Source organism: Bos indicus, chromosome 7, assembly GCF_029378745.1.
Source record: "Bos indicus isolate NIAB-ARS_2022 breed Sahiwal x Tharparkar chromosome 7, NIAB-ARS_B.indTharparkar_mat_pri_1.0, whole genome shotgun sequence".
Classification (NCBI taxonomy): domain Eukaryota; kingdom Metazoa; phylum Chordata; class Mammalia; order Artiodactyla; family Bovidae; genus Bos; species Bos indicus.
The window spans coordinates 108784387-108806050 of record NC_091766.1 but is presented as its reverse complement, the minus strand read 5'-3'; the positions used below and the strand labels follow the sequence as shown (position 1 = coordinate 108806050).

Sequence of the window (21664 nt, the reverse complement as noted above, 5' to 3'; positions counted from 1 at the left end):
CGTTGTCTTGTGTGATCCTTGGGGGAGATGATGCACTTTCTGCTGACCAAGTCCAGATGCTTTTCCTTGACTGCTGCTTTCAGCTGGTTTAACTGGGAGCAGTACTTGTTGGAATTAATCATACTCCAGCAAGAGCTCATAAAGAGGACTCCAATCCCACCACACATAAAACATCAGCTTCTTTGGATGAAGACTGGCCTTCAGGTGTCATTGGTGGTGGTTCATTCTGCTTGCCTCACAATCTCTTCCCTTCCACATCACTGTATAGTATCTATTTTTCATCACCCAATACGATTTGTTTTAAAAACAGAACATTTTTATTACCTTTCACTGGAGAATTGCATGTGGAAAGATGGTCGAGAAGGTTTTTCTCTTTGCTTATGAGGAACTCAAACATCACAGTGATCGACATAACCGAGCTGGCACAAGTGCTTCTCAGCGCTTGGTCTGGGCATTCCGAGTGTGGCAGCGGCCCCCCTGCGGCACACGTGACTGCAGCGGCCTCCCTGCGGCACATGTGACTGCAGCGGCCCCCCTGCGGCACACGCTGACTGCAGCGGCCCCCCTGTGGCACACGTGACTGCAGCGGCCTCCCTGCGGCACACGTGACTGCAGCGGCCTCCCTGCGGCACACGTGACTGCAGCGGCCTCCCTGCGGCACACGTGACTGCAGCGGCCTCCCTGCGGCACACGCTGACTGCAGCGGCCCCCCTGTGGCACACATGACTGCTCTCGACGTCTCCACTGGATGGTCATCAGCGCCAACTGGTGCACATGGCTGTGCAGTATCGTCCAGCAAGAAACAACCAGCACGAAACTTCACAAACCACTTTAAAAAGTCAGCTCAGTCACCACACCTTCTTCACACACTGCATAGATATTCTGTGTGTGTTTCAGCTGCATTTTTACCTTTCTTGAATAAAGCATAATATGCCAAACATGTTGCTTTTTCTTCCATCTTCATTACTAAAATGGCTACACAACAATTCACCAATTGATTTTTTTTTAATACACGCTGATATGACAGTAGTCACAACACAATTTAACAAAATTGTTTTGAAGATAAAGACAACTAGATAAAGATAAAGCTCTACTAGAATCATCTATCTCAGAGGAAAAAACTGAATAAACTTTTTGGCCAACCCAACGGAAATGGACTGAAGAAGGAGCAATTCACTCATGACAGAAGACAAAACAAGCCCTTACTCCTCCACTCTACCCACCGAAACATTTACTATATCTTGCTTACAAAATCAGATTTAAGAACTGCTCTAGAGGACCACAGACATGGTAAGATTGATCTTTTATTAGATATCTTATATTACATATTCCCAAAAAGATATAAAATCTTCCAAGAGAAAATATCAAAACCTATTGATTTCAAGGAAAGCAACATAATCAAAACGAAAGCAAAGATTTTCTTCCCGACAAAGGAATATGAAAACATTTCAGCACAAATACAACAAAGACATGGGAAGGCAAGTACAATGTTTTACAACACGTTTTACAGCATTTTGTTTTAATCAGTATTTGCAGAAAACAAGGACGCTAAGTTCTCAAACACTGCAGTTATAACTCCAAATTAAATTTTAAAAAAAGAGAGAGAAAGTCATGAACTACTTGGTCAACTGAACCTCTGCGATAATGAATGTAATAGAACCTAAGCTAACAAATATGCCACTGAGATCACGACTGAAGGGCACGGTTCGCAGCGTGTGCCAGGGACACCAAATCATCTAATCAGTTCTTGACCACAACCCAAAGCAAAGCATCCTCTCTTCATTTCCCTGATGATTTATTCTAAAAATAAAGAGCAGAAACTTGCTGGTGAAAGAGAATTTCCGCTTTACCTGTGAGCAGCTGGTGACCACACGCACTGAGTAAGACCCCGAGGAGCACAGGACAGACCCACCTCAGACACCACGGGTGGCAAGACCGCTGTTATTGCATCAAGAGTTTTATTTCAGCTGATCAGAGATTCCAGAGCGATTACGTACAACCACTTGAACCACAGAACACAGTGAACTCCTGTAGCAAGGTTTTACACTTAAGATGCAATGAAAATACTGATCTTATTCCTGGGCTTTGTGTCTGGCAATCCTAACGTCTGTAGATGTTCACAGAAATTAAGCTTGTTTTTTGTTTTAGTTGTTCCTCCCCCCAAAACAAGGAAGGAAACTTACAGTACATGTTTATTGCAAGAAATTACTCTCTTGTAATATCTTCATCAACACTAGTATTATTTCCTTAATAATTAAAGGCGAAAGAAGTTTGTGAACTTAATGGAACAATAATCTAAGGAGCTGCATCTTGACTGGTAATACAGATGATAACTAGGCTACATGATAAAACAGAAATGATGTTTTATTTCTGTATGAAGATGTTGGAATGGCAGGAGGTAAAATGGAAGTTTAAAGTCAGATAATACTAAACCTATTAGTTAACACAGAATTTTCAGCAGTGCACATAGTCAAGAATCCTTTCTATGCTAAAATGGAATACTCTAAATGTTGGTTTTATTTTAATGTCAAGTTAACAATGATCCCAAATAAATTTGATCTAAAGTACTGTAATGGCACATAGGTTTAGAACTTCATTTTGAGGTTAGCACGTACAAAAGTTTGAAGTTCACTGAACAAACATATTCTTTAATATGATAAATTATGATGAGTTACATATAAGTGGGTTTCAAAACGGCCTATTTTAAAGCATTCTCTCTTCAAAATGGTGAACTCTTGTGAAATGAAAACAGTATGTGGATTCTGCTTGTTACAAAATCCTAGCTTCAAGTTGCAGTCTCCTTGGCAGCAGCATATTTTAATTAACAATATTTTTCTTCCTTGTTTTGTTTTCTGACATCTCAGTACATTCAAATAGTCAAAATGTTTAGAGTAACATCACCACAAATTTAATGAAACAGATCAGAACGTGGCCAGCATTGTCAGGCAAAAATTATACAATTTATGTGTCATAGAAAGTACCCGCCCCTCCCCCCAGCCACTCCCCATCTTCCCCCAACAGTAATATGGACACCAAAGATTTAACAAGACTTATAAAAAAATAAGGCACATTTATTCTGATATGAGAATTTTAAAATAGAAAACCCCTTCTCAGAACATCTGTATTCAAATGAGCTGTGTAAAAAGACACCTTGTGGTACCCAGAAGAGGCCATGGTACCTACGGAATCGCTTCTCCCAGCTTAGTGACAATGGAATAAATTGCACCTATCCCACATTGTCAAGTAATGAAAATATGCCTCTTTGTCTACTATTGAATGATTAAAATCTGGTATTTCTGGAAATGCTTACAGAGGGCAGGAAGGGAGGGCCAAGTGGTAGAGAAACATGTAAAAGCAACAATGTATCATCGGGGTTGACGGATTGCACTTTTCCACATATTTCAACACATAAAGTTCTTCTAACACGTATGAATGATTGCAACCATTTTGGCCATTAGCTATTACCCACCAGCTTTTTATCCCATTTTGGTAAAAATGGGTATTTTTGTAAAACTAACAAAGGGTCAGCAACATGAATACTGAGAACAATCTCTTTACAACCCCCAACATAGATATAATTAGTTAACATTTAACCTGAGATACAATCTGTTGAGAGGCTGTCTTTAGACATTTCTTCGTTTGTTGCATCAATTCATACTGATGATAGCAGTTCATGGAAGGAACTTAAAAAAAAAATTAGTTTGTAGCATGGCTTTTTTTTCTCTCCTACTGTACTGGTTTAAGAAGAAGAATCACAGAATTCATGTCCTCACAGTAGCCAGAAGCTAAAATAATGTGCTTCTCTATTGCACATAAAACCAAGAAGTATATAAAAGCCATTGCTTTCCAATCCAAATCTGAAACCAGGTTCACCTCAAGTGGATTCGGAATGTGCTGATTTCCATGGGACTCAAGTTGATCTCACTTATATTTCGGGCGTCTGGAGGGGGATGCATCAGGGATAATGACGAAGGTGTGATGCTCACAACAGTGAACTTGCTGAAGAGCTTCTGGACCAGGATCTGAAAGTGAGTGATGAAAATCACATGTACAGAATAGCTTTGGAGAAAGGTAAGTAGTGCATCTATATACTCAGTGTGAGAAAAAGTAGAAAGTACGTTTGAAATTGTCTTTTAGTGAAAAAGCAGGGGCAGGGGATGGAGATTAAGTCCACCTCCACACACTTGAGCACAGAAGACAACTCTGAAGGGAGACTGGAACCCAGGAACAGGAGAAGGCTGTCTTCTGGACCCCTCTCAGCTGCTTAACGACGTATCGTATGCAAGGGCCTTTCTCAATGAAAGAAAGGACTCCTCAGACCAAGAGCTTTACACACGGCTACACCTGCTTTCAGTCAGTATTCACCCCAACAGTGGTGCTTCTCCACCGTCCTCCTGAGCCAGAGGAGCTGGGAGACAGGCCCCAGGCCCCCCAGGAAGGCCCTCACGTAAGGGGGTCACTTACAGCGTAGGAAGGCTGCTTGGAAAAAACTACTCTCACTTCTGGCAGTTCTCCTAGTCTGTCTCTCTGGGTCATCTAACCCCCTTAAGACTCAACACCTTAGTGTCTGATACAAACGTTCACACCCAAGTGTCTCAGATCTGCACTGAGAAGGGAGAGAGTAAGAACAATGAAACCAACGACAGAGACCCGTGCTCCCTCGAGCGCCTGTGACATGCAGCGTGGGCAGAAGGAACGGACACGTCGCCCAAGCAGCTTCAGGCCTCTCCACCGCCTCTCGTGCTCCCCTCTTTCTGGAGCCTCTGCTGCGCACATGCCAACTGTGCAGGACAGAACGGACTCCCTTGAGTCTGTCCGACACCATGTCTACGAGGTCTTCAAGAGTGGGTCAGCCAGCTGACTTGGTGTGGGAGGCCTGCCGCGTGCTGCAGACAGCCCCAGCCTGTCGGAGCCAGAGGCGTAAGCTGGAGGTTCCCTTCCCTCCGAGACTGGCTGACAGGGACCACCAGCAAGGCCAGCTTGAAGAGAAATCTGAAGGTGCACCCAGCGGTCAGTACTCAGCCTGAGGACCTGCTGGGCTGCACAGGGTGGACTCACGCAGACCCGCTTTATCAGAAGATCCGGGCCTGGGAAACAACGGCCTGGGGCGGAGTCCAGCTGCCCCATGGGCCTCGGCCGACTCACCCCACGGGCGTCTCATGTCCCCGCCACCCCTACTACAAGCCTGCACCCACTGTGTGTGTGCCAGTCGCTCAGTCGTGTCTGACTCTTTGTGACTCCACAGACTATAGCCTGTCAGGCTCCTCTGTCCGTGGTATTTTCCAGGCAAGCATTCTGGAGTGGGCTGCCATGCCCTCCTCCAGGGGGTCTTCCCCACCCAGGGATCAAAGCCGGGTCTCCTGCACTGCAGGCGGATTCTTTACTGACTGAGCCACCACGGAAGCCCCCGCTGCAGTTACTTGGCCCCCGCAGAACATGGGGTTGCCTTCGCTGAACTGGATCATACCTGAGCTGTCTGAGAGAGGTGGGAATAGAGGGCTTGGGAAGCAGCCGCTTTGTGGGCTGGAAACGGAAAGCCTGAGACTCGAGGAGGCCCTGTCTCCAAGCAGCACCCGTCTGCCGGGGCAGCATGATGTCAACAAGGACAAGAGACTGAACACTGGACAGGGGCTCCACAAGAGGGAAAACTGGAGCAAACCTGAAGGTGAGGTGATGGCGTCCACAGAAAGGCAACGGACATCTCCTTGTCAGGATCATCTGCACAAAGCAAGCATCTCAAATCACACTAGACCAACAGGAAGAACAGGCCTTCGGCTCACCTTTCCCTGGGTTGTGGAACACAGCAGCCCGGTGTCTCTGCTAGAGAAGCGGCAGTCAAACCCCTTCCTGTGGAGGATCAAGGCGGCCTCGTTGGAATGCTTGCCATCCACCTGTAAACGAGCAGACAGCAAGATGCCATGGGGACGCTGAGAGCGAATTCTGACCCCACTGCACACCCTCGACGTCCCTGTCCCCAACCACGAATGCTCTTGTATCTTAAAGTGACTTCAGGCCTGCCCACTCCCATTCAGGCTCCTTGCGCAGCCTGCCTACTCCCCGGCGACACTGCCCTCCCCAGGCGCTCAGCTGACATTCTGAGAATCCTTGGCAAGTCACTCAGGCCTTGGTTTCCTCCACGGTTCCTAAGGACACGGGCTATCTTGTCCACATGTTACATACTGGTTTGTCAAAGTTTCTTCAAATAAAGCGTTTCATTTTAACTTACTTTTAATAAATCCATCAACTCAATAAAGGATACCTGAATTTGGTCCTTATCTGGCCACTGAATGATGTATCATCCATCTTAAAACTGAAATATGCTTCTTCACTGAATACTAATTTTTGTTAACTGCATTAACATTTTAAATCTTTAATGTATTGGTTCATGATTTTTATATAAGAGAAATTTAAGTTGAATTAGTTATGCTTATCACTTGCTAAGCCAGCCACATTTATTAGCTTGATGTATCATTTACATTCACATTACAGAAACTATTCTTCTTGCTCAGGCAAAAAGGAAAACACTAAAAATCACAAGTCAGCTACAGCGATCAGTATACACTTTCTTGCAGTAAAATTTCCTGCTCCCAATTCAAGTAACTGCACCCAATTCAAGTAACAATGCCTTGAATGCTTTAAGTCCTTGAACATTTAAAATTATAACCATTTAATCAATTTTACATTTTCTAAACCGGGAAATGTTTATGATAAATAAAATGGATTAATAAAATCTTTGGAAAAGTTAAGCAATGCACACTTACTGTATAGACACATGTATTCGTCCTTTTTTTTAATGTGACCACAGATACGAATATGCCGAGGTTCTTGATCAACCTTGAAAGTGAAAGTGGCTCAGCTGTGTCTGACTCTCTGCGATCCCATGGACTATATACGGTCTGTGGAAGTTTGCAGGCCAGAATACTGGAGTGGGTAGCCATTCCCTTCTCCAGGGGATCTTCCCAAACGAGGGACTGAACCTAGGTCTCCCGCATTCTAGGTGGATTCTTTACTGTCTGAGCCACCAGGGAAACCTTGGTCAACCTTCAGTCAGTTCAGTAGCTCAGTCGTGTCCGACTGTTTGCGACCCCATGAATCGCAGCACGCCAGGCCTCCCTATCCATCACCAAATCCTGGAGTTCACTCAGACTTACATCCATCGAGTCCATGATGCCATCCAGCCATCTCATCCTCTGTCGTTTCCTTCTCCTCCTGCCCTCAATCCCTCCCAGCATCAGACTCTTTTCCAAAGAGTCAACTCTTCGCATGAGGTGGCCAAAGTACTGGAGTTTCAGCTTTAGCATCATAATTTCCAAAGAAATCCCAGAGCTGATCTTCATCAGAATGGACTGGTTGGATCTCCTTGCACACCAAGGGACTCTCAAGAGTCTTCTCCAACACCACAGTTCAAAAGCATAAATTCTTCGGCACTCAGCCTTCTTCACAGTCCAACTCTCACATCCATACATGACCATGGGAAAAACCATAGCCTTGACTAGACGGACCTTTGTTGGCAAAGTACTGTCTCTACTTTTCAATATGCTATCTAGGTTGGTCATAACTTTTCTTCCAAGGAGTAAGCGCCTTTTAATTTCATGGCTGCAGTCACCATCTGCAGTGATTTTGGAGCCCCCAAAAATAAGGTTTGACACTGTTTCCACTGTTTCCCCATCTATTTCCCATGAAGTGATGGGACCAGATGCCATGATCTTAGTTTTCTGAATGTTGAGCTTTAAACCAACTTTTTCACTCTCCACTTTCACTTTCATCAAGAGGCTTTTTAGTTTCTCTTCACTTTCTGCCATAAGGGTGGTGTCATCTGCATATCTGAGGTTATTGATATTTTTCCCAGCAATCTTGATTCCAGCTTCTGCTTCTTCCAGCCCAGCGTTTCTTATGATGTACTCTGCATAGAAGTTAAATAAGCAGGGTGACAATATACAGCCTTGACGTACTCCTTTTCCTATTTGGAACCAGTCTGTTGTTCCATGTCCACTTCTAACTGTTGCTTCCTGACCTGCATATAGGTTTCTCAAGAGGCAGGTCAGGTGGTCTGCTATTCACATCTCTTTCAGAATTTTCCAGTTTATTGTGATCCACACAGTCAAAGGCTTTGGCATAGTCAATAGAGCAGAAATAGATGTTTTCCTGGAACTCTCTTGCTTTTTCCATGATCCAGCGGATGTTGGCAATTTGATCTCTGGTTCCTCTGCCTTTTCATGGTTCACATACTGCTGAAGCCTGGCTTGGAGAATTTTGAGTATTACTTTACTAGCACGTGAGATGAGTGCAATTGTGCGGTAGTTTGAGCATTCTTTGGCATTGCCTTTCTTTGGGATTGGAATGAAAACTGACCTTTTCCAGTCCTGTGGCCACTGCTGAGTTTTCCAAATTTGGTGGCATATTGAGTGCAGCACTTTCACAGCATCATCTTTCAGGATTTGGAATAGCTCAACTGGAATTCCATCACCTCCACTAGCTTTGTTCGTAGTGATGCTTTCTAAGGCCCACTTGACTTCACATTCCAGGATGTCTGGCTCTAGGTGTGATCACGCCATCATGATTATCTTGGTCGTGAAGATCTTTTTTGTACAGTTCTTTTATGTATTCCTGCCACCTCTACAGTCAACAAGAACAAGACCAGGAGCTGACTATGGCTGAGATCATGAACTCCTTATTGCCAAATTCAGCCTTAAATTGAAGAAAGTAGGGAAAACCACTACACCATTCAGGTATGACCTAAATCAAATCCCTTATGGTTATACAGTGGAAGTGAGAAATAGATTTAAGGGACTAGATCTGATAGATAAGAGTGCCTGATGAACTATGGATGGAGGTTTGTGACATTGTACAGGAGACAGGGATCAAGACCATCCCCGTGGAAAAGAAATGCAAAAAAGCAAAATGGCTCTCTGAGAAGGCCTTACAAATAGCTGTGAAAAGAAGAGAAGTGAAAAGCAAAGGAGAAAAGGAAAGATATAAGCATCTGAATGCAGAGTTCCAAAGAAAAGCAAGGAGAGATAAGAAAGCCTTTCTCAGAGATCAATGCAAATAAATAGAGCAAAACAACAGAATGGGAAAGACTAGAGATCTCTTCAAGAAAATTAGAGATACCGAGGGAACATTTCATGCAAAGATGGGCTTGATAAAGGACAGAAATGGTATTGACCTAACAGAAGCAGAAGATATTAAGAAGAGGTGGTCAACCTTACTAGGGCATAAAATTTTTTTAATGTGCTACAGAGACATCTTTTCTGAATAGCTGCCAGCATTCCCAACACTGATTTGATTTTAATGTGACTGAACAATTTAAATCTGTCCTCACCTCAGACTCTTGGCTGGAATAACCTGTTTTATGACATTTTACACTGGTATTTTACAGTGGTACTGCTAAAAAATTTTTTTGAAGAAGAGAAAAACATCATTTAGGGATTGTGAGTCATTACAGGACCATATAATACACATAGCAAGTTGAAGTAATATGATAAAGATTCCTAATGAAATTTCAAACAATTTCATAGCCCCTAAATAGCATGAAAATAGCACATTAAAAAAAATCTTGTATTTAGTACGTATAGAAGGATAACAGTTATGCCAATTTTGAAACCCTGGAATACTCTTTTATTCTTCCTGAGCACCAGTCTCCTCGTCTGTAAAGTGGAGCTAACACATGTCTGCTCTCCTCACAGAGTCATGCTGTGAGCTAACCCACTGAGAACACTGTGTAAGGCAGCCCAGCTCGTAGGGCAGGTTGTGCCAGTGCAGAGACTATAGACATGAGAGGGCCACCGTCTGGGCTGGGAGTCAGACAGCCTAAGATCTGTAGCCTACTTCTGCAATTTACCAGCTGCTGATGTCAGCAAAACTGTTTTTCCTTTACCATAAAAAAAGAGATAAAAAGAGGTAGCATAATAAGGACTTAGCCCAGGGTCTGGAGCAGAGAAAGACCTTAATATATTATTATTTATATCAACATCATCCATCAAATAAACTGGTTATTTTCATAACAGTTACAAGTTAAACAATATTCTCTTTTAACTTCTTATTCACAAATTTATTTTATTGGCATCATAGCTTTGTAACTATGGAGTCAGGATAGTCCTAAACTATATGTCCACAACTATACATCAAAGTCCTAAGAGTTCTGATTCAAATTCACGAATTAGACGGCCTCTTAATTAAATTCCAAAAGCACTTATCACTACTATCCTTGGCATCTGGCCATTTTAACTCACTGCTGCTGCTGCTAAGTCGCTTCAGTTGTGTCCGACTCTGTGCAAACCCATAGACGGCAGCCCACCAGGCTCCCCCATCCCTGGGATTCTCCAGGCAAGAACACTGGAGTGGGTTGCCATTTCCTTCTCCAATGCATGAAAGTGAAAAGTGAAAGTGAAGTCGCTCAGTCGTGTCCGACTCTTAGCGACCCCATGGACTGCAGCCCACCAGGCTCCTCCGTCCATGAGATCTAGACCATCATTAAAAAAAACACTGATAAGCAGGCATTGTGAAAATTCCTGTAGAACATTTGTCCTTGGAATAATGACTGTGTAAGGTCTTTAGCAGACTGAAGATGACCAAAAAAAAAGTGGGAAGGGAAACACTTTCAGGATTCTGCCACTGAGACTTAATTTTAGATAAGAGATTTAAACAAACAGTACAAAAGTGGAGATTAAAGTCATAAAAATTAATTTTCACTTGCGGGAAAAAAGTTTTACTTTCTCTAAAAACTAAAATTGCATCATTTTCACAAGGACTAAAAGACTAATAAAATGGCATTCATCTTGTGTAAGTTTTTAAAAATCAAATAATCATGAAAGGATCAGTTTTCAAGCAAAAATACCTGAGGCAAAGGAGCAGTTTTTCAGTTTCAAAGTCTGTCTAGACATTTTATTTCCAAGAAAACTGTTTTTTTAAAGTAGGGAAACTGTGATTTTAACTTGAATACGTATGCAGGAAAACCAGTTACCCTCAAGTAGTCACAGCATACGCTCTAGGAGAGCAAACAACTTTTGAAAGACTTTTTATATTCATTAACACATTAATAAAATCCAGACCTCAAAAAGGGCGGGGGGGCATGGGTAAGAAAACTTATAAATTTGAAACTGCATCATCGCTGTACTGGATGAGTGTCAAACTGTCCTTGTAGAACAGATCACCGTTGGGGCTGAATCACGGTGTGGATGTTCCCAGGCTGTGCCAGGAAAATCCACTGTAGAACTTATCTCAGAGGAAAAACCAACACTGAGTTTCTAGACTAAGCAGGGCTCATAAAACTTCTCCAGCGACAGGAGAAGGCTGGGCAAGAAGATCTGACTACAAGTGAGGTCGTCAGGTTCAGAGAAGGCTAGCCTGGAGGCATGGGTTGGCTCCAGCAGGAACCCTCACCAACGGTTGATGCAGCCTTCTGAGTATTCCACTATTACTGAGCAGACAAGAAGAAAGCAAGCCGGGTATTGCCCAGCGCTGTCTGCACAGTCCCAGGCAGCGAGCAGGGGTCTGGAGTCAGCCTCCGAGCATCACCGCTCCCTGGCTGTGTGGCCCCGAAGGCTTCCCAGCAGCCCCAGGCCCGCCCGTTTCCTCTTCTACATAAGGGGCACAGGTGCCGCCTCCTCTCCTCGTGCTGCCGTGAGAGCTAAACCAGGCTCACAGAAAGCACTCGGTGCAACGCTTGGGACGGAGGCGGCTTTAGGTGCGTCGTATTGGAGCAATCTAAGCAATCAGCAATAAACTATATAAGGAATACACATCAAAGATACATCAAAATTTACTGTGGCAATAAACTTCAGCTTTCTCCAATTAAAAAGAAAGTGCCAATATTTTTATTTCAGTATTAGTAACGGTGAAGCTGCTGATGACTGAATGATCACAGTTGAGAACCTTATTAAAACTTTGTGCTTACTACGTGCCGGCTGCTATTCTACATGCTTGACAACTATCAATTCACTGGGGCCTGACAGGGCCTCTCTCGGGTGACACTCTCACCACCGCCTGGCCACCGGCGAGGACACTGGTGTCGGAGGACGCAGGGCCTGCTCTGAGACAGCTGGGCAGCGAGCAGAGGCAGTGCCCTTGGCCCAGCGGGCCCGGCCCCCAAGCCTGCACTGGCGCAGCTGCATTCTCTGCCTCTGCTCTGCTGCGGATTGGTGCAGACCGACACCGGCTTCAGGGGAAGGAGGAGGATCGCTTTTGACTTGATAAAACAAAAGGTTATCACTTGAGATCACTTAAGGAGACTTTCCAGCTTCTGATCTCAGGCTGGAAAATGGGAGTATTTAATCAATGGTTCCAACAGAGCTAAAATAATGATTTACTAACACATTCAGAAAGAAAGGTTTAGAAGTTATCATTTCTACCCATTTACTACCTGCCCAGCCATCCACTCATCCCATTTTAAGATTTAAGGCCACCCTGAAAATCACACCACATATGACAGTCTCTTCTAAGCAAAGGAACAGGCAGATGCTCCTTCCCCACGGTGGATGGGAACTGTGCAAATATGAGAGCGGAGCCGCTCCTGTGGGGTTCACAAGCCGTAACTGCTGCGAACTGTGCACGGTGCCTGTGGACACACTGCCTCCTGAGGAAGAGATGGGCCCGACTGTGGCGGGACTCTCCACGGAGGTACTGACCCCGCCCTCCTCAGGGACGCGCCAGGCACGCACAGACGACGCCACGGCTCCAAGCTGCTCAGATTCTTTGGCGATGCTAAATGCCTCTCATATTTCAGTGCATTCTGGCAGGTGGCAAGGCTAGAAAATCTCACACTGTGTTACAAGTCCTGAGGCAGGAAATAAGCAGTAGAAATGCATTTTCCAGGGCACTTGTTAAGATGTCAATAACAGTTATCCTGTTTTAACCAACAAGGTAGCATGACAGAAAGAAAGGGGAAGGTGGATGGGTGTCCTCAGATAAGTACAACAAAGAACATTTTTTCCCAACAATTTTCACCTTTCCAGAAACTAGGGAGATCAATAAAGCACCAATCAATTCTTTTAAGAAAGGCAAAATAAAGTATAAACCTTAAACTCCCTCTTACAAGAAAAGGAGGGGGTGGTGAAAACAAGTTGAGAGAGAAGACTTTATTCAGTAAGTGGTGTGGACATTGAAATGACTGGTTAACTCTCTATAAGAAACAGTTAAGCCCAAACCAAAATAAATCCCATACATAATAAAGAGTTACATTTAACACATACAGATAGAGAGGAGAGATATACAGACAGATGTCTAGGGATGAGGGCTTCCCTGGGGGCTCGGATAGTGAAATGGCCACCCATACCAGGATCCTCATCTGGAGAATTCCATGGACAGGGGAGCCTGGGGCCTACAGTCCACTAGGCCACAAAGAGTCGGACACAACTGAGTGACTAACACTTTTCACTTCACAACTATGGATAAATGAAAAAAATATATATTTGAATATAAAAGCAGGGAAAACAATCTGCAAGAAGAGCGGATGTAGGTATCACTGCTCAAAGCATCAAGGCAGTATGGCTCCACGACGCTTAGCTAAACAGCTTAATCAAGTTCCTCCTCATCCCTGGAAAATCAGCATTCTAGACGGAACTTTCCATTCTAGCTTGATCCATGGCTCATCCTCCCTTGAGATTCTCCCAGCATGCCCTCTCCCAAGGCTCTCTTTCCCTAAATCACTTCCCTCTCCTGAGGGTGTGGTTTTCCCAGTTAGTGCACTTGAGTGGTACTCCTATTCCCCAGTTTTGAAACCTTCACAGAAGTTTCTGTTTATAACTCAGGCTGTTGATAGTGCAAGAAAAGGGAGTGATGAAGAGAAGAGAGTTGGACACCAGATACACAGGATGAGAAGGCTAACATTTAAATTCCTTAACAGTGGCTGGAGCACACTGGGCCATACAGCTGTGAGGCAGGGTTTTACGACATGTTTGTTCTCCTCTTTATCTGACTACAAATTTATGACATAGTTAGTTAAAAAAAAAAAAAAACTATAAACTAAAAAAGCAAACTATGTCTATGTAAAAACAAGCTCATCTATCAATATAGAATAATTTTTGAAAACTGGACTTTTTTTGTTGCTGTTTTGTTTGTTTTTCTGGAAAGCTGGACTTTGAGGACAGATTTAGTAAATCTTAAAATCTTAATGTGACTCTCTGAAATCACAGTCAGCACCCAGGTTCAGAAGGGCTGGTTGTGGCTCCTGATTCTGCCATTCACAGGTAGGTAATTTAATTTTAACTATTTATTCTAACTCTTACTTTCCCAATTCAGTAAATGCAGATAACAGCAATTTCTAGAATCACTAGGAGAGTTTTTAAAAGTTACTAATTCCTAAGCTCTCCACCCCAAATCTACAGAATCAGAATCTCAGAGATGAAGACATCTGTGGAAGTCTTTTCTATAATCTCTCTGGTATCACCTGGACACAGTGAGTTTGAGGACTTTAGCTAGAAAAGCTGCTAACCTCAGGGGGTTAGCAGACCCCCCAGGCTCCATGTGCTCTCTGAGCTTTGAGCACACAGAGCCTTCCTCCACTAGGAGTGGGAGCCCAGGGCTGGAGCAGGGAGCCTGCAGACAGCGACCTGGAGCAGGGAGCCCAGGGCTGGAAGGGGAGCCTGCCTGCAGACAGCGGCCTGGAGCGCAGGCCGGCAGAGGGCCCCCCATCATGCTACGGAAGGAGGGGTCAGGCAGCAAGGGCGACGCACCCGTTATGTTACTGAAGTCTGCAGACACTTTCCTCGTGGCAATACTGTGAGGTGATGGGCCAAGGCAGATCTCCAGTCTTGCCTGGAGGCCAATCTCTCTTGACATTACTTCAGTGGGAAAAACGCACTGCAGTCTCTAAACAAAGAGCGCACTATTGCATGCTGGGAGATGCCAACACACCAAAAACAAGAACACAATCCAAAATGTCTAGCTCTGCCTTCTGGACTGAGTTACTTTTGTCTTTCTTCTAGTATAACCATGGAATTACTCTGGGTACCTTTTAAGTACTAAGTTTTCTTTGAATGAATACGCACATCAGCGTCCTTTAATGATTACTTCCCCATTATCAGAGATTAGGGGATGGAGAGCAATTCTTTAAAGAATCCCTTCAGATTCCTGGCAAGTTTTTAAACTGTTAGAAATATGTGCTAAGAGTCAAAGACTAACAGAGAAATTGGAACCAACTGATATCTAATGCAAAACAGCCTCAAATATTTCGTTCTGACCACGTGGTTAGGCATTAACTTACGCCTATGGCATTTCAGTCTGTATTCTTCCTGGTCAGACTGTTAAATCGCTGTGTTTCCTCTGCTAAAACCCTGGTCTGCACCTGTGTTGGCATGTACTCTAAGTATCCTCAGGACAACAATGTATGTCTACAAAGAGCTTCTGTTTCCAAAAGCTCTCACAGCATTATCTCACCCGTTTCTCATACCAGACCTGAAGCAGACGTATCTGCCATCAGGCCCATTTCATACACGGCAGCGCAGTCTGTGGGCACGCAGTGGGCATGCAGCGGGGGTGCAGGCGGTCTGTCTGCCCAGAGGTGAGAGGGGCAACGGGACGTCACGTGACCACAGCCAGTAGGGGCCAGCCTGCAGGGTCCACGGCTATGAACCAGCTGGGGAAAGTGAAGTATCAGTTGCTCAGTTGTGTCTGACTCTTTGCGACCCCATGGGCTGTGGTCCTCCAGGCTCTTCTGTTCATGGGATTCTCCAGGCCAAAATACTGGAGTAGGCAGCCATTCCCTTCTCCAGGGGATTTTCCCAACCCAGGGATCGAACCCAGGTCTCCCACATTGTAGGCAGCTTCTTTCCTGTCTGAGCCACCAGGGAAGCCGAACCTGGTGGGCAGTGGGGTTTATTTTGGCTGCACGGTGCTGGCTGTGGCCTGGGGGGTCTTGGTTGCCACGTGCAGGCTCTTAGGTGCAGCATGCAGGATACAGTGCTCTGACTAGGGCCTGAAGCCGGGCCCCCCGCACTGGGAGTGCAGAGCCTGAACCACTGGACCACGGGCCAAGTCCTGGCAATGGAATTTTTAACCACAAAACTGATTAGCTCTATATCCCAGGAAGACAGCCAACAGCAGGAAGAATGAAAGAAACAGGTCACCACGACAAAGAGGTAATCTGGAAAACAAGCGACACCTGGAGGAAAAACCCTGCACTCTACACCCCACCTCCACCTGCAGAGGGACAAGCCTCCCAGAATCAGCTGGGCTGCTCCCAGAACGCCGTCACAGGAGAGATTCCCCGAGAAGGGAGGCTGAGGAACAGCGGCCACCATGGACCCGAGAGCCCTGGGCGCCTTCCGCTTGCTAGTGCCTCCACCATCCCCGCCCAGAGGGCGCAGCCGGGGGCTCAGAGGCTGGCGTCTCCACTCTCTCCTATCTTTCTCTCGAGCCCAGGAGTCAATGACAGGTCACCTCAGCGAGGCTGCCCGTCTCGAGTGTGTTCTTTCCCAGAGTCAGAGTAGACCCGCAAAGACCACAGCAAAATCCTAGAGAGTGCTCTCAAGATGCACTCGTTCAACAAAGGTTTACACAGTGCCTACTGGGTGCAGATTCTGCTCTCAGAGCGGGGACACAGCAAGGAATCTCACGGCTCCGGCTCCTCCTTTCTGACCGGCACCTCCTGCCTTCAGGCCTTCCGTGTGCTTGTAACTCTTCCCGATGCCTCAACCCCCAGAAATCTGCGAAGTCTCCTATTCCCTGACTTCCTTCAGATTTTCACTCCCATATCACCTTTTCTGCAATGCCTTCTCCAACTGTCCTATTCCAACCACCTCCTGAAGGTGCTCTTCCCTCCTTTTCCCCCTTCAAAACAACGCTTATTACCATCTAACGTGTGTTCTCTGAGTTCTGATCCTCAGTTTTCCCCTCGTACTAGAATCTAAGCTTCAGAAAGGCAGGGCTCTTGTCTGCTTGGTTCAGGGCTGCGCCCCTTAGTGCTTGTAGTGGTAACTGGCACATAGCAGTTCACTCGTGCGATCTTCTGTGCACCCGTGACACGGGGGTACACGCACAGGCCTCTAACATCCACTTGTATTCGTCATCACTCGTCACATGTATTCTCGTACACACTCAGACGTAAGTTCCCTATTGTGGACATCCAGTTTTAAAGCACTAAGTGTCCAAATTTGTATATACTGATCCTTCCTTTATTTGATATGCTTCAGTTTTTTTATTCTTAAGCTAAACATTTTTTCCCTCTTATGCTGTCTTTGAACATGAACACTCTCTTCTTTTCACATGCAGGTAATTTTTTTATATTTGTCACAGAATCCATAACCACTTACTATTTCCAGCTAAGTGTATGTCAATCCACAATATCAAAACAGCTCTACAAAACATAAAAATGCCAAACCTCTCATCTTTTTTTCCCCCACAAATGCAATCTGACTTTAAAATTAGGCACAGAGGTAAACCCAAGCAATCTGAGTTAACATTCCATACCTAACAAAATCTTCCCTTGCTACCTCCTCTAACATATCTTTATACCTCTCCTACATAGCTGGTTTCTCAATGCTAAGTTTTAGGAGTATTTTAGGATTTTTTATATTTTTAGGAGAACAGATACAAATGTACAAAGCCTCTGGTACAGAAATAATTAAACACTGTGCTTTCTGTCTAACTCCTGAGAACACTGGCTAATAGGCAGAAACAAACGGCAAACAGCAGCAGAGCCGATCTTCAGGCCTCGCTCTCCTTGTTCTTCCACCTACTCGTTACGTGACCTCAGGCCAGCTTCAGCTTCTTTATCTGTAAATAGAAGCTGATTCTTCCCGATCTGCTCACCACACAGGACTTTTATGAGAATAAAATAAGTCTAAGGACATTCTCTAAACTATACAGCAACAGTCAGACGAAAGGTATAATGATGCTGCCTAAAGGTGAAGTGCGCTTAATCACTTCCTGAAGCAGAGTAAAACTCACAGTTTTCTTATTCCCACCCCCTTATGCCACGTATAATACAAAAAGTCAGTTTTCATAGATATACTTGGGGATATACCTTCGACTGCACTGTCCTCAGATTAACCAGGTGAATGTCACAGGGCAAGGGTGCCATCAAGGGAGAGAATTCACCCAGCAGCTGAAGGGTGGGCACGGGGACCTTTTCTGTCATTGGGAAGACAGGGTGATTCAGGAAAGAAGACGTTATGTGGCTAAGGAGGGAAGGGTAACTGACTGCCTTCTGGTCTTCTTCCTGTCAAGAGAAAACAAGAATGTGTAACAGTTAGATATCTGCAATTCTCATAGTATTAATTGAATCAGCAGGCAGGGTTCAGACAGGAAAGAAATATAAAAATATATCAATACTTTGGTTTCACCATATTTTATAAATAAGTTTAGACAATGCACAGCAGATTACCAAGTTCAGTTCTAAGCAAAAGAAGAAAACAGTGCCCACTTAACATTAACTTCCATGTGTAGAAACCTCTCCTCTGCACTGCTTTAAAACTAGAAGTCTCGAGAACATTTCCACAAACATTCGAGGACAAGGAATTAGTTTATATGAAGATTCTTTCTCAGCCTACCACAAAACTCTTAAAGTGGACAGATTAGGATGTTCACATATCTTGTACATCATCAAATGTTGTCTCTTTTCCCTCAGGTTTTATCTATCATATTCTCATGGTTTCATTTATACATTTGACTAGACTGTGAAGTTATGTACCAATCCAAAATAATGTTCTATAAGTTCTATATATAGAATTTATATGAAAATTTTTATATACATATTCTATATATAAAATATATAGTTATGTTCTACCCAATGATAAGATTTTTTTAAAAAAATCAAAACAAATAAGGCTTTAAAATAACACAGGTAGCATATCTGTATCATCTATTTTCTTTAAATTTGGTAAAATCATTGCCAGATGTTTTGCTTTACCTTATTCCAAAAGCTGGAGCTACTACATCTGTTACAGAATAGTTACCACACATTTACATGGTATACAGTTATTCAGCATAGTTTTAAAATACTTTAGTCTTTGCTATGGTGTGTGGTTACAGATAAGCATTTCAGCACGTTCAAACATTAAGTAAATCTACCAGGACTGGGGAATACACATATGGTAGATGACATACACAATTAATTAAATCAGTGACTAAGTAGAATCTTAACCAAAAATGTCCAAGGTGTAAAAGCAGACCCAGAAAAGCACTAAGAAAAAACGTAATTTACGTAGAAAGGCCTTGTGATCACCAACAACACTTGGGGATATTTCCATTTTGCATCGTATGTTTGGAAATGACTATTTCACTGATATCTTCTGATTTTGCATATTTTTTAATAGATGGCTCAAATAAAAGGTTTGACAACTTATCTGTGTGAAAAGACAAGATTTATAGAAGATAGAGAGCTTAAAATTCAGAATGTCAGATTAGCACTGAACAGAGGGTGTTAGCAAAGAGTGGTGAACATCTTGCCAGCAGCAAACTGTAGATGTCATTACAATTCAGACTATGAATAGAGAAAAAAAAATTAAGGCAACAGAAGGACACTGCAATATTAAGACACTGACAAAAAACATTAGGTAAAAAATATTAAGTTAAAAAATTTATCCATCCCACATTCTTTTTTAAGGAAAGATTAAATAAAGTATATAAAATAATATTCTTCAACAACATTGAAATTTAACGCAGCTTGTAGAGTAACATGAAAAGAGAGGGAACATTTTCAATAAGAAGCTTTAAATGGACTCAAAGATCAAAGGACTTCATAATCTAGGTCAGGACTGCTGACAAAACCACTTTTGAGTAATAAAAGATAAAAGCTTCTTACAGAAAGGAAAACACCTGCTTTATCAGATTCAGAGGCATTAAATCCCTTCTAGGTCAAGACACGTTCAGAAAAAGCTCTCTGGCTTTATTCTATGCTCTTGGAGGAATCCTTGGACACTTCAGTGAGATGGTTGGATACTAACTGATAGATTATCTGTACCTTAGAAGTAATAATGTGCAAATCTAGTACTCCTTCAAACCCAAATCAGTTCTCCTGACCAGATTGACCAGACATCAGAGTGGCTTGGGAAACTTTTATGAAACCTAGATCCTTGGACCTGAACCAAAATCTACTGAATAGGAATTCTAAGGAGAGGGGCCTGGGAAAGTCAAGTTAAAAGCCCCCATGTGCTGTCGCAGTCAGGCCCACTCTGCTCTGCTGGCCTGTATGATACAGGAACAGCCACCGCAGCACCCTCCCGACCTTTCAGAGCAAACAGCACTCACTCTGGAATTAAAAGTATAAGCCTTACCGTTTAACTAGTTTAGGATAAAAAAAAAAAAAAAAAGATGCAGACTCAGAAGCACGTTAAGGAAAAGTCTTGCCAAATAATACACTGTCGTGAATGTAAGTACTTTGGGCATTCAAGACCTGTGCTATTTATGTTCTCCTAAGCAAGAAGGGAGAGAAGTTTATGTAAGAGTTGTGGCTCAGTGCCAGAAGAGCTCCAAGAACACAAACACTCTGGACGCGGGCCAGGCAGGGTGAGACAAAGACTCGGGTACAGCACCAGATTCACACACCTTCTTAACAGCTTTATAGCAATAAGGGCTCAACAATATATTTAACTGTGAAGCTATCGCTACTTTGATTAACCTCCTAGACAGGTAATCTTTGAACCATAACCTTGATGATAGACTCAAAATTTATAAAATATATTTGTATAGGAATTTTTTACATGTTTGTGTAACCTATAAACCAGTGTTACAAGAAATGGTACACTACTACTACAAACATTATTTGGTTTCTTGTAGGTTGGGAGGTTTCAGACTGTCTAGGTCTGGCTTTCTCTCCGCAGCCTACCTGAGATTAAAGAGAATTTCTAGCACATTCTGATGCAAACCACATTAAGTTGAGATCTTCTCCACTGGGTTTAAGCCCTTATTTCATGAGTCAGAACTTCTTGCCAGGCTCCTTGGTGTCCCTCATTAAGCCCACTTGAGTTATCCACTGCCTAAACATCAAAGCTTTCCATTTCATCTACATAAAAACCTGCCAAATTATTAAGAAAGAGATCATTCTTTTTAGTCACCCTTGTTTTTTCAGAATGACCTGACATAATGAGAACCAGATAAATGTTGATAATTAATTTATTAACTATTATATTAACAACCAATGCAATATTAATGAATGAGAGAAAATTACTGTAGGAGAAAGAATGGGGTAAAAAGACAAACAGGGAGAAGGAGAGAGAAAGAATGAAAATATACAGAGTGGTAAGATTTAGTGTAGACCTGAAGCCTAGCAATATATGGGCCAAGTTACCCTATTAGACATAGAAAACACCCTCTCCCAACAACACAAGAGATGACTCTACACATAGACATCACCAGATGGTCAACACCAAAATCACACTGGTTATATTCTTTGCAGTCGAAGATGGAGAAACTCTATACAATCAGCAAAAACAACACCAGGAGCTGACTGTGGCTCACATCATGAACTCCTTCTTGCCAAATTCTGACTTAAATTGAAGAAAATAGGGAAAACTTTAGACCATTCAGATATTACCTATATAAAATCCCTTACAATTAAACAGCAGAAGTGACAGATTCAAGGGATCAGATCTGATAGACAGAGTGCCTGAAGAACTACGGACGGAGGTCCATGACATTGTACAGGAGGCAGTGATCAAGACCATCCCCAAGAAAAAGAAATGCAAAGGCAAAATGGTTGTCTGAGGAGGCCTTACAAATAGCTGTG

General features: G+C 43.4%; 1 protein-coding gene across 3 annotated transcripts in view; it reads right to left on the bottom strand.

Annotated features, from left to right (window-relative positions):
- Positions 1–1288: 1288 nt before the first annotated feature.
- MAN2A1 (mannosidase alpha class 2A member 1) overlaps positions 1289–21664 on the bottom strand; it is a 211974-nt gene continuing 191598 nt past the window's right edge. For all 3 annotated transcript variants that reach the window (XM_019965504.2, XM_070794116.1, XM_070794117.1), the window contains exons 20-22: positions 17963–18157; positions 5781–5891; positions 1289–4022 (exon numbers count right to left, since the gene is read on the bottom strand). In XM_019965504.2, the coding sequence (XP_019821063.2) occupies positions 3870–4022; positions 5781–5891; positions 17963–18157 (459 nt within the window). In that variant the 3' untranslated portion in view covers positions 1289–3869. The remainder of the gene's footprint in view (positions 4023–5780; positions 5892–17962; positions 18158–21664) is intronic.